The 13,829-nt window shown below is 32.9% G+C and overlaps 1 protein-coding gene across 2 annotated transcripts; it reads right to left on the bottom strand.

The window, feature by feature from the left end:
* Nucleotides 1-472: 472 nt before the first annotated feature.
* HDS (4-hydroxy-3-methylbut-2-enyl diphosphate synthase) lies at nucleotides 473-5,859 on the bottom strand. Of its 2 annotated transcripts, none has more exons than XM_085746734.1 (20): nucleotides 5,691-5,859; nucleotides 5,094-5,320; nucleotides 4,516-4,673; nucleotides 4,312-4,418; nucleotides 4,114-4,214; nucleotides 3,916-3,992; nucleotides 3,655-3,774; nucleotides 3,327-3,557; nucleotides 3,108-3,224; nucleotides 2,930-3,004; nucleotides 2,756-2,833; nucleotides 2,584-2,643; nucleotides 2,438-2,500; nucleotides 2,136-2,280; nucleotides 1,912-2,050; nucleotides 1,726-1,803; nucleotides 1,496-1,655; nucleotides 1,297-1,395; nucleotides 1,062-1,166; nucleotides 473-870 (listed from the first exon to the last, which is right to left on the bottom strand). In XM_085746734.1, exons 2-20 carry the CDS (start codon nucleotides 5,299-5,301, stop codon nucleotides 769-771), a joined length of 2,223 nt encoding a protein of 740 aa, XP_085602860.1. In that variant the 5' UTR covers nucleotides 5,302-5,320; nucleotides 5,691-5,859; the 3' UTR covers nucleotides 473-768. The 2 variants fall into 2 exon arrangements, with proteins under 2 accessions (XP_085602860.1, XP_085602859.1); XM_085746733.1 differs by having other exon boundaries at nucleotides 5,743-5,859.
* Nucleotides 5,860-13,829: the final 7,970 nt, after the last annotated feature.

Below are 13,829 nucleotides of genomic sequence, written 5' to 3'. Positions count from 1 at the left end.
GATATTGGGGATCATCAATGAACCATAATATCATATCATATTTTTTTTCTTTCGAAAATGATATGTAGACACCCAAAACCAATCTACACCGAGGAGTGTTCTTTTGACATCCGAAAACCTACAACTTATTCCACACCGTATAACTTCCAATTCACAATTCAAGCTGGCACGCATTCCAAGGTCAAACAAAATGATTAAAAAATTCAATTTACCCTGCCTAACCGTATCAAAATACGGTGTGAACAACCAAAAGGTTGTTCATTTATCATTCCTGTTGATAGATATGTTAAGGATGTAATAAGAAGAGAGATAAAAATAAGATGACTTTCTAAATACAAGTGAGGATTTTTTTAATAACATGGTACCATATTTAGTATATTTTTTTCAATAGGACACATTACATTTCACACTCAGAAATCCGAATAACTAACAGATTGGTTGAGATAAAATGATCGCATAGCTGGATTGTTGATTGTTCCAAGAATCTCTATATAATATTATTATTGATGGGGGCAGTATATTGTTATTGACTTGTCTTATTGTATAACTGATGCAGCTAAAAAATTCCCCACCCCATACTTTATTTGTGACCTTTGTTAAAAGAAAATTTTCGGCATTTTCCAACTATATTGAAACATGAAAATATAATAATTTTCTGAGGTCAAATAACAATAACATATACTACATACAGTGGTCAATATAGAGGATCAACCCAATTTCCGTTGGGTCGGGACCTCATTGGCTAATCAGAACACTGAGATGTAGCTTTTACTCCTCTACAGGAGGGTCTACCCAACGTCCATGCTCTTTTATTAGATCGATCAAGGCATCAGTTGCTTGCTCCATCGCAATTGCACGCTTCACCACAGTCTGCAATTGTAACAATTCCATTCAACTTACTGTCAAACTCCATTCAACAATAAAAAAAATAAAAAAAAAAAACACGATGATGTTTTTTTTTTTTTTTTCTTAGAACATAAGTGCATGTTTAGATTCATAGTGTTGCTAACATAATGAGGGTCCAAATCAACATTTGTACTTAAGCATAAAAAACATGTTACCTTGCCGACATAGAGGTCAATCTTCCCAGGAGCACCTCCCACATACCCAAAATCTGCATCAGCCATCTCTCCCGGACCATTTACAATGCAACCCATGATTGCAATCTGATGCGACATAGAGCAGAAAGTTAATAATATAAAGACATAACCTTTCTCGTTTCAAAGATGCAATTTACAAAGCATACAGAGACAATTTTGAACATGTTCTATGAAGGAAAGGACTAGGTGATATTACCGAAACGCCTGGGAGGTGCGATGTCTTTTCTCTAATTTCTGCACTTATTTCTTGAAGATCAAATAATGTTCTGCCACAGGATGGACAAGAGACATACTCCTGCAAGAAATGTTAAGCATATCAATAAATATCACGACTTTCACTTTTCTCTTTCAATTCAACTTTTGCATTGTAATTTTTATGTGCTTGAACTACATACTGTTTTTGTATTTCTCATTCTGCAGCCTTGCAGCAAATTGAAAGATGTATTTCTTAGAAAGTCAAAATCTTTGTCCGAGGCTTCTAAAAGAAGACCGTCTCCAAGCCCGTCAACCAGAAGAGCTCCAGCATGAGAACCAGCACCAATCACTAAATCATCCCTGTAAGACGAGCTGATTAGGCTTCACATGAACCACATATCTGTTAATCTCAACATAATTCAAAAATTACCTGTGAATCCCATTTGGAAAATGAATGTGGTGAATGACGGGAAAGTCTAGAGAATTGTCTGATAGGTATTCGAATAACCTGAAGCCAATAAAATGTCGAGATTAGTAAAGATATATTTTATATACTAATTGGATTCATGTTGCCATATTGATTCAGCAAATTGTTAATCATGTGAAGTATTCTCACCGCCTTGCTGCGTGCACTCTACTAATTCTGTCTTCTGTATAAGGCAGGTCATGGAGAAGCATAGTAGCATCAACATCTTTGAGAATTTCCAGGTCTTCATAAGGCTCATCCCCACGTACTGACACAGCCAAGCGTGTGCCTGATAGGGAACCAATAGATATAAATCACACATTTACTATGAATCTAAAAAACAGGAGGAAAAGAAAACGTGGATTGAGTAGCACCTTGTGGCAAAAGCTTATAAGCTCCAGTAGATAGCTCCTTAAGGTTTACCAGAACTATGGCATTTGGTAATGGCTTTGTTAGCTGCTCCGACAAAGGAGTTATAACTCCCATACTAATATCAATCAGTCTTTTAAGAGCTAGCCGCTAATCATAGACCAAAAATGAGAGAGAGAAAGAGAAAATTATTTCAACTGTCATAATAACTTGACAATATAGAGATGGTTTTGCGGATAAAAAAGATGAAGAAGTAAATGCTCCTAATTTAGGCTTGGCTGCCAAAGTGAAGGTTCTTAGTTCTTACAGCATCAACATCATCTACTGGAGGAAGTTCCCGCAATAAGATTGAATCTACTGTTGCCAGATCCTGAATATACAGGGCATACTATGTAAATAACTTGTTATTTGAATCACAGGACATTTAATCGAATAAGATTTAGTAACCAAAACCTTAAATGGCATGCCAACAATGAGTTTTGCAGCAAGTGACTTGTAAAGGAGCTCCGGTGTCTGTGAAAATCAGGGAATAAAGAGGATATAAAAGTGATTAGCAGAGACAGATATATTGACAGGAACATTTGGTCAGACAAAAAGGAGAACAAGGGGGATGTACAAATGTTACCTTTAACTGCTCCAAGGAGACTGACATGAGAACTGACCCATCCCGGTGGAGGGCACCTCTATAATCCACCTCCTCGCCCTGTATTAAGATGGAAAGTACAACGTGGAAGTAAGTTCAGAGTTTGTGTAAGGCGAAAATTTGATTAAATTTTTCTAGAGAACTTCTAATTTTAACCTCTTTTTGCAATGGCAATTGACCAGAACGGCGCTGGAAGTCAAAGTAATGTCTGTGCTTTTCTTCAAAAGGTGCCTGATGGAAAAGCAGTGTCAGAGAAAATAAGTTCATAAATTTTATGATGTTAGACATTAGAAAGTTTAGGTATGTCACACTGAAACATTGTTTTGAACCATACCACTCCTTTCTGGAGTTCAGCTGCTCTCATTCCAAGGTTTGCCAACCTTGTACAAGGATCTATCTCCTCCTCTGGTGGTTCTGTGAGAGAAACTCTAATCGTATCACCCAATCCATCCTGATGAAAAGCATATTGTCAACTTACATGTAAGTCTGTAGCAAAACTAAAGTGCTTGATGATAATTTCAATTTGTTATACGTAATAGATTCTCATGCATACCTGAAGAAGAGTTCCAATGCCAATTGCAGATTTCATCCTACCATCCTCGCCTTCTCCAGCTTCGGTAACTCCCAAGTGTAACGGATAATCCCAGCCTTGGACATACATTTCGGCTACAAGTAAGCGGTATGCCTGAACCATGACAACAGGGTTGCTTGCTTTCATAGAAAATACAAAGTTGTGATAGTCCAACTTCCGGCATATCCTTGCAAATTCAAAAGCAGATTCCACCTGTCCCATCATTGCTTAGTAAGATGGACAAAATGTCTAGAGCAAACACTTCAATGCACAAAAGGTGAGTCACAGAGTAAGAGGCAAAAGGACTGACCATTCCCCTAGGTGAATCACCATAGTAGCTCATTATACGGTCAGAAAGACTGCCGTGGTTTGTCCCGATGCGCATTGCTCTCCCATATTTCTTACATTTTTCAACTAATGGCGTGAAAACCTAGAATTTTATAAAGCATAAAATAGGTCAATAAGGATCCATGTATGGGAGATGAGTGACCCTAACTGAAGTGTTCACGAATGAGCATATGCATGCCCTTGATAAAAATTTGAGATATAAAACAAGAGGCGGTGGTTTGACCTGTTCAATATGCTCAAGTTCTTTCTGATAGTCGTCTTCTGTGTACTCTAATATTTCAAACTGAGCTCGTCTATCAGCTGTGAGACACAAACAATTTGGATTCAGTATGCAACATAACACTTTCAAAAACACATTGAAAAAAAGCACAACACAATAGATAATAAAAGAAGACTACTGAATTGATGAAGATATGCATACCAAAATTTCCAGGGTTGACACGAATCTTATCAAAGCATTCAGCTACTCGTAAAGCAACAGTTGGAGCAAAATGAATGTCAGCCACCAATGGTATGTTGTAGCTGGACATAGGTACATAAGAATGAAGATGAATACATAAACAATGTTAACTTACAGCATCCACCATGTCAAATATAACTCGCAATAATTTATGCTTACTTTTTCTGCACAAGTGAGTTTTTAATCTCAAAACATGCATCAGCTTCTTTCTTCCCTTGAACTGTTATCCGGACAATATCAGCTCCTTTATCTGCGATTTTCATCACCTGCCAATAGAAAGAAGAAAAATAAACACACCATCAAAATTGTAAATTGGCTACAAGCTTGTGCTATCAGTAAGAAGCAGAAGAACAGCTGTGTAACCTGCTCTACTGTTCCAGCGACATCCTTAGTGTCGGTCGTAGTCATGGTCTGAATTCTTATGGGATGGTCACTACCAATAGTCACATCACCAACATTCACTGTCCTTGTTTTCCTCCTCACAGTTTTGTGCAATGATTCACAATACTTCTGCCTAGGAACTACATTCAAAATATTGTCCATGGATCAGGCTAAACTAAAACAAGTTAATATTAATAATAACCACTATGATTCTATTTGGATTGGCTTATTTGAGCTTATATACTGATTAGGAGTAAGCACTGGTGAGACTGATTAGGAGAACTTATGAAAACAGCTTACAACATGTTTATAAGTTGTTTTCAGCTTATTTCCATAAGCTCTCCAGGATTACTTATGAAAACAACTTATTGCTTATATGAAAACCGTTTGACTTAAAGTAAGTAATTATATACGATAGGCGGTTATGCTATAATCTGCAAATTAAGTTGTTTATCAAACAGAACCTATAAGCAGAAACACCTAATTAGTCATTAGAGTTGGCATTCAGAATGTCAATTAATCCACAAACAAAACAATTGAAGCGTTAAACACTTTCATACCCAAAAGTTGACTTCCTTTGGATGCAGGTTGAAGTTCAGCAATATCCTGACTAGGATTTGAATTCCTGATAATTGACACCTTCCTCCTTGAAGATTTCATTCTTTGCAAATCAGAAATTCTCACAAAATCAATACTTTTCCCAAACCCCAAACCAGAATCACATGTCCTGAGGCTGGAAAATGAAGCAGGCACAGTTCCAGCAGCCATTTTTGAACCACAATCAATCCTTAACACAGATTGAAAAATCAAGTCAAATAAACTAAATAGATAACTTGCAACACCACATAGCAATCACAACAAAGTTTCATTCAGAATTCAGCTCAATACAAAATAGTGCTTATTGTTCTATAAATTTCAACTACAACAAAAAAATATTTTTTTTCATTAACTCTTTCAAAAAAATAATCTTTTTGATTAATAGAAAAAAGGGTAAGAGAAAGATTCAGCTACCAAGTTTCATAATTGAGCTCAAAACAAACAGTCAAAATTGTGCTGCTTACTGTACTATAAATTTCAACTACCACAAAAATATAATCTTTTTAATCAATAGAAAAAAGGGTAAGAGAAAAAACCAGCTACCAAGTTTTCTATTCTACCTGAAAAATTAATGAGAAAGGTTGAGCCTTGGAAAAGGGTTGTTGAGTTTACCTGGTAGAGATGAGAGAAAAGGAAAAAGATTCAAAGGCTTGTGTTCAAACTCTCTCTGTTTTAATTTTGTAATAATGAAAAGGAACAAAGATGAACTAATGTTGTTAGAAAAAACATGACACACGAGTAAAAAACATGTTTTTTGTTTCATTCACAGCATCTAAAATTCTAAACCACGATTATCCTTCTTCACTAGCTGACGGACATAGCACATTCATGCATTTCTCTTTTTTGTGCATTGAACCCTCACTCTTTCACTATTTCCATTTCTACCTATTTCCATTTTTCTACCTAATTTCCTTTTGTCTTCATTTTGAATTCAACCATTGGCGATTTCTTTGGTAATATTCAAAATTATCATAAATTCTATCGACGGTCGATGGTAATATTTCAGAAATAAAAACTAATAAAAAAATTCATATTTATTTATGAATAAGACGATGGTTATTTGATTAGATATTGGTTCAACGTGTCCTCGTGAGCTTAGCTCAGTTGGTTGGGATAATGCATAAAATATGCAAGGTCCGGGGTTTAAACCCGACCACTACCAAAAAGATATTGGTTCAACGCGTCCAACATATAGTTTTCGCTGTTTTAATCAAAGTGATGTCAATTAAGTCATTATTTCAAACTTAAAAATGATGAGGATCACTATCATATACTACCAAGAGAAAATGTATATCGTTGTTAGAGTTTTCAATATTTTTTAAGTAATAATTCACGATGGACGGTTTAAGAAAATGACTCATATTAGAATTTCTCTTCAAACGTATATGATAGTATATTCATTTTTTTAAGAAGGCAGAAAAAATATATTAAAGATAAACAAATGGGACCAAGTTAAGCACAATGTATGCCTACCAACGAATCTGGGACCAAGTTAAGCACAATGTATGCCTACCAACGAATCAAAATAAAGAGTTAAAGTACAAAGAAAAATAAACACCGAGCAAAGAAAATAAAACCAGCAAGCGATTTTACCCGGTGGAATAACCAATACAAATAGATGGATTACTCCATCAAGCATAGAAATCAAAAGGCAAAGTAGGCATAAACACTTTAACCCACCACCATGAATTAAGTTTCACCTTGTCAACAATGCGGAATATAGACGACTCCTTATTTAGAAAACTCATGAGATTACGCTCCTTCTAAATTATCCAAATGGTCGCCATCTAAACCATTTGAAAGCAAGTGCAAATATATTTTCTGAACAGATAGACACCAACAAATTGAGAAGCAAACATACCAAATGTCTGAAGGAAGAAGAGTAGAGATTCCCTGCATAATGGAGTACCAAACATTGCCATAGAAATTACAGTATAAAAATAGATGCTCATAGAAATTACAGTATAAAAATAGATGGTTAATTGACTTCTCATTACCGCAACCGCCCAAGCATAAAACAGAACCAGGTTAAAGAATTCCACGGCGAGACAAATTATCTTTAGTTGGAATTCTTTTGTTCAGTGATAAGTGTCAAATTACAGTTATTTTTTATAGCATTTATCGACTCGTTTTGCAAGTAATCTAATATAAAAACAGTCAACTTTATGTAAATTAAGTTTATAGTACAAACCATGTCAAAAAGCTATTACGTTCTATTACATCAGAAGAAGCAATGAAATCTTTTAGATGATTTTTCTAACACTTTCAAAATCTTTACGTGTTCATCGGATTTATATTATAAAGAGCTATATGATATTTTGACAACCTAAATAAGTTGTTAGTATATACACCGCAGACAAAATCCTTCATAATCAAGCCCGACACTCAAATCAAGACACATAAAAAATTATTAAAAAAGAAAAAGTGAAAGAAGCATGTCTAAATACGGTGGATTGTCAACTTAGGTTGCCAACATATCATTTTTGAATTATAAATAACTTTTTTTTGTTAAAAAAAAGGGTGGGAGATGTGCAGCACAAGGACTTCCCAGAATTCTGAATTATAAATATGGTACAAGAAAAAAAAATTATAAAAAAATAATTTAAAGTGTTGAATTTATAAAATTATCCATATTCAAATTTTTTTCTCAGAACTTGTAGAAAAACGTTTTTTTTAATTGATTTAAAGTTCATATATGAGATCACATGATTTATGTCTATGAATTTAGCTCCTTTAAATTGAGTACAGAGCAAAGCTAAAAATTTAATTATTTATATTTTGATATCTTTTTTAAGCAATATTATGATATACTTTTTTTTTAAAGAATATTATGATATGCTTATGAGTGTTTATATCTGTGAATATTAATATCAATCTTTTGATATATTCATTAACGACTAATATTAATCACTTTACACTTGAACCGATCTCATTTCGATTGCAACTAAACAGGAATGTGTCTACGTGTATTGAACTGGGATTTTGAAGGATTTTAAAAGACTTTTTGGTTCTAAAAAAATCTTGAGATATTCAATCAAGATTTTAAAAGATTAGAAATAATTCTGGTGGTATTCAATAAGGATTTTCAGGAATTTTTAAAGAGTCCAACAAAATTCGGTGGTATTCAATCAAGATTTTTCACAACTTAAAAATTGTCTTTTGGTATTCAAAAATATATAGATTTCAATAGATTATATGGTAGAATGGATTTTGTGAGACTTTTTAATTTTAATGGATTACATGCGTTGTCTTTCTTTGTTTCTCCCACTTCACCGGTTAACATGCGTTGACGTTTTTTTTTTTTTTAGAAAAACATGTGTTACCATTGATATACTCATTTCACTTTTCTGTTTTTCTGCGAGAGTCATTATGTCATGTTTGGGTTCTTTTCTTTTAATTTTCACGTTACTGCATTTTTTTTTGTCCTGTTGTTTCTTCCATGTTTATATTATCAATACGTTTTTTTTGAAGCAATGAGTTTTTATTTTATTAGGTAATTGTTTTCTTTGAAGAAATTTTATTAAGTAGTTGTTGTTGTTATTCTTCTTATTATTATTATTATTATTATCATCATCATCTAAAGTAGTCAATCTCATAAAATCATAGTAAAAAAAACTGATATATATCTCGTTAATTGTTAAAAAAAAAAGTTATTTCAAATTTGAACTTTTTAATTGTGTTAAAAATATTATCAATTTGTTGTTCAAACGGAACAACATGAATAAGAAGATTTTAATTTATGGTAGATTAGTTTAACTTCAAGTATGTGAAGAAATTTCACTTAGGAAGACATGAAACTAGAACCACTTTGTTATTGAAAATTTTAAAAATTGTATTGATTTTATTTTTATCATGTAAATCTTTGATTTGTTTATTATCTTTAGTCATCCACTCTTGTAATTTTGAATTTCTGTTAAAATTTGATGGAGTCATTTCAAATCTTAGGAATTCTCATAAAATACTTTCAAATCTTAAAAGTCTTTGAGTTAAAATCCCTCAAAATCTTAAAAGTCTTTTATAAAAATCTTGAAAGTTAATACATTCTCACATAATCTTTTGAAATCTTCAAGACTTTTTTTTTGCCAAGATAGTCTTTTAAAATCTCAATCCAATACACCCTCCTAAAATCACTTTTAAAGTGGTTATATTTTATCATTAAAATAAAAAATAATTTTTAGTATTTATTTATTTAATTTGGTCAAACTATTAACTTATTCCTTTAATAGAAAATTTAATTGTATTCAAAGTAAGTCATTTTTTAAGGAAAAAAACTAAATAATTTTTAAATCCCGCATATAGAAATGTAAATAATTTTTAGGCTAAATTATTATTTTTTCCCATAAGTAATTATTTAGTTTTTTTTGCCCTAATACTAATTGTTGTTACATTTAAGTCTCTTAATTAAGTTTATGTTTGTCACGTAAGTCCCCTCCGTCAATCGTTAACATTAAGGCTTTGTTTGTTCAAAAAAACATTAAGGCTTTGTTTGGATGAAAGATGAAAGTATAAGGAAAGAAAGTAAGAGGAAAGATTGTTGAAGGAATGAATGTGAGTAGAAAGTAAGTGAAAAGTGTGATGATATTTTAGTTGTTTGGTATAAATGAAAGTTGAAAGAAACTAAAAGGAAAGAAAGATATATACTAATGTAATGACAAAAATGCCCTACATTAAAATGGAATAACATAGATTAATAAGATACATAAAAAAGAAAAAAAAAACTTCAAAAGTGTGATAGTTAATAGCAAATAAGTTTAGCACATCCATTAATATATGACGTGAGATGTAAAAAAAAAAAATTTATCAAATTAATCATAAATATGAACGTGTGGTAAAAAAGAAAAATACTTTAAAAAGTGAGGGTGTTATTGTCATTTAACCATATTGGATGCTCATCTCCCACTTTCTTCGCATTGCTGGGAGGAAAGTTTTTGAACGTGGGCCCCGCCCAAAAGATGCTTTCTTTCCTTACTGACAGTGCATCCAAACAATGGAATGAAGAGTTTTCTATAATCTTTCTTTGCTTACTCCTTTCCACCACACTCTTTCCTTAGAACCAAACAGTGCTTAAATGTTTAAGGTGGACCAACATTATAGGTGGTCCATCACATACCTCATTAATTTTTTTAATTTACACCGTTAATCGTTAACATTTGATCTTTTTGTCAAAAAAATAAATAAGTGAATTGTTTAGGACTATTATATCTAACAGTGAACCCTATGAAGCCCGGATACTCCAAAATGGTGTCGTACCCGTGTCGGATACGTATCGGATACTGATACTCCACGAATACTTAGGATACCGTATCCACGGAGTATCGGAATTATTTATTTTAATTTAAAATATATATTTTATCGGATACTTATAAGATACTCGATAGATACACACAGATACTTATAAGATACTTCCTAGAGACGTATCCTAGAAAAAGAAAAAAATGAAGGGTAACAAAATGAGATTGTTGTGAAAATTCAATGGATATGTATATAATTCAATTTAAGATATGAATCACTATAATTGTTTTTCGATTAACCAATTAAAAATTATGTTTTTGGTGATGAAAGTAACAAGAGAGAGGAAATTCAATCAATCAATATTAAACAAACTTTGTTTTGAGTTCTTCTATTGATACATTTGTTGATATCCTAACATATGAATGAAAATAGAATATGATTTATACGAAAACTTTACATTTTTTATTTTGATTACATGTATTATTCTTGTAAATTGTGACTTTTATGGTTATATAGTATTGAAGAGTAATCAATGTTTTTTTTTTAAGTATTTTACATGCATATAAATTTTAGAATAAATATTTTGTTAACGTATCTTAGCCGTATCGTATCCTAAATTTTAAAAATTTTGCGTATCCGCGTACCCGTATCGTATCGTACCCATATCCTACTACGTATCCGGGCTTCATAGAGTGAACCACTCACAACTAATTACTTTTATATTTCTTCCTCTCTCTTCTTCTTCAGCTTCATCGTCACTTTCATAAACATTCATCATACAAACCCAAAAAGAAAAATAAAATCAATAATACAACGTTTGGATTGTGTCAATCATTACGTTAGGGAAGTACTAATGTCATAGATGAAAAATTTTGGAGGGACCAAAACCTAAGGAATATTTTAGGATGACTAAAATAAAATGTTGGTATATTTAAGAGACCATTTACTTATTTAACAAAAAAAAAAAATCTATCTTAGCCACATGAACTATAGGATCGATAAGGACTAAAACAGAGTGAATAGTCAACTTCGTCCCTGAATTTGCATGGACCAATCAATTTTGTCCCCTAATTTGTCGAAATAGTTAATTAGTCCTTGAATTTGTCAAATGCCAATCAATTTTGTCCCTCCGTCAAGTTGTGGTGTTAATGGTGCTGATGTGGGTCGTTAACCACTCACGTGGCTTGCCATGTCATATGTCACATAAGCAGGGACTAATATGAGCGAAAGTGAAAAAAATTCCAAAGACGAATTTGATTGAAATGCAGAAAATCGTTGCCTTCTTCATGGCCGTTATACAACGGCTCTTTCTTCCCCAAATCTAAAAAATTGGAACCCAATTTTTCAATCTCTCGTCTACACTCTGAAATCCCAAAAAAAAAATTCCATTAATTAATAACTATTTCTTCCCCAATTCTAAAAACTTCAAACCCTAATTTGATTTGATTGAACCCGAAATCCAAAACCCCCAAAATTTCTTCAATAAAAATTGTTCAGATTGAATTCGAAATAATGGATGGTGGACGTATGGGCAAAAATAGTTCTCAAAGTCGAGCTTCATCTTCAAGCTCTATGTTTAATGGTGATGTCAGAGTTTGAAGATGAATGAATGTAATCTTTCTATCATAATATTACCAGCAAGTTAGTCCATAAATTATTTGACTAACTATCAAATCGATTCCTACATTATATGCAAAAACCATCAAATAAGTCCTTGAACTATATAAACAGATATCAATTTGATCCTTGATACATATGTGTTCATAACAAAGTAAAAAGTAAAGAGACACAAATGTGGGCATTAATAAGTCATAATTAAGTCATTGCACTACAAGTGCAGGAATATTACATAGCAAAAAGCAATCCACACAATGTACACTTATTTGAATGAACATGAATGACATGTATGCATGCATGTGCAACACTTGCAATGAGAGACTTAAAACCAGAAGAACATCGTCATGCTTGGTTGACACTTGGATCATATAAGGCAACTTACAGCTACTTGATTCATTCAGTCAATTCCCAAATATATTGGGAACCAACTCCTTATGACAAACATGTGCCACCAAAGGTGAAAAGGGATGCAGGAAGACCAAAGAAGAACAGAAGTACGGATGGCAATGAGGAACCTGTTTATGGGAGTAACATGAAGAAGACTTACGATGACACTCAATGTGGCAAGTGTGGATTGTTTGGTCATAACTCAATGGGCTGTGTGAAGCAAAATGTTTCTAAGAGACCAAAAATTGGATTGATTCTGAGCCTGAACAACCAGGATAATGAAATGATGTTGTTGCTGAAAATGCTGGAAATGTTGTTGCTAATGAGGTGCAATGAAATGATGATCAAGTTTAAAATGTTGTCCATGTTGTTGCTATGAGGCAGTGTCTGTCATCAATGTTGTTGCAAATGAAGTAGTGCTTTGGACAGGTATGACTGGTAGTTTTGTACTGATATCATAAAATATAAGGAACGATTTACTAGTAAGTGTAATAATTTAGGGACTGATTTGATTTAAAATTTTATTGTAGGGAGTAAGTACAAGGAGGTATGACATGAGAGGACCGATTATTTCAACTGAGAGGTCTGAGCAAACACTAGTAAGGGGTCCTACTCCAGCACATTCATCTGCTCCTGAAATTAATAGAGTACCATGTTTGTGTGCCATATGACATGGCAAGCCATATGAGTGGTTAACGGCCAACATCACCACCGTTGACACCCCAACTTGACGGAGAGACGATATTGATTGACATTTGACAAATTCAAAGACTAATTAGCTATTTCGATAAATTAAGAGACGAAATTGATTAATCCATGCAAATTCACTGACGAAGTTGACTATTCACTCGACTAAAACATTTTATAATTTGCACATCTACTGACCTTTTCTCTTTTCACTTTCACAACTACTACCCAAAGTCAACAACATGAATCCATAATCCATTTTACAATCGTATCAAGAGAATGTGATTCACGTTTTTGCTCTCTAATAAATGTGATTCACGAAATTGATTGTTTGTGTAAATCAGATTTGAATTTTCCCTCCTTTGGTGAACCTCGTTTCCTATTTTTCTCTAGTAACTCATACTTCCATTATAGTTTAGTTGTTACGTAGTATTTATTTACTTATGTTGGATGGATATAGTTGAGTTCAACAAGGATTCAACTGTTCCGATTTTTCTCCCTGCCATCATTTTAGCAACTTCTTTTGAATCATTCCACTTGCACCTAATTAATAGGTTCAGCCTACAATTCGTTTTAGGCGACGTGCATTATTTTTCAGGGTCCTTAATTGTAGAACTACACTTGCTAACTAAGACCAAATATTGAGCTTATTTATTTTTTAATAAAGAGCAAATATAGATACAGTCACACACATCACATAGAAAAGTTGAACATTTCCTCAAAAAAAGAAACGTTGAACATATCCAAGGTTTTTTTTTTATTCAACGGGGCTTAAG

The sequence above is a fragment of the Medicago sativa genome, chromosome 2 (assembly GCF_051527215.1).
Source record: "Medicago sativa cultivar Bolivia chromosome 2, Bolivia_mono, whole genome shotgun sequence".
In the NCBI taxonomy this organism is placed as follows: domain Eukaryota; kingdom Viridiplantae; phylum Streptophyta; class Magnoliopsida; order Fabales; family Fabaceae; genus Medicago; species Medicago sativa.
Note: the sequence above shows the minus strand (reverse complement) of the source record. Positions and strands in the feature narration are given on the sequence as shown.

Excerpts from the sequence above, each read along its gene's own strand:
- HDS (XM_085746734.1), bottom strand. The coding sequence starts at position 5,301 with ATGGCTGCTGGAACTGTGCCTGCTTCATTTTCCAGCCTCAGGACATGT. Across the intron at positions 4,674-5,093 it reads CAAAGGAAGTCAACTTTTGG|TTCCTAGGCAGAAGTATTGT; the intron begins GTATGAAAGTGT and ends TTTTGAATGTAG. Across the intron at positions 871-1,061 it reads TTGACCTCTATGTCGGCAAG|ACTGTGGTGAAGCGTGCAAT; the intron begins GTAACATGTTTT and ends TTACAATTGCAG.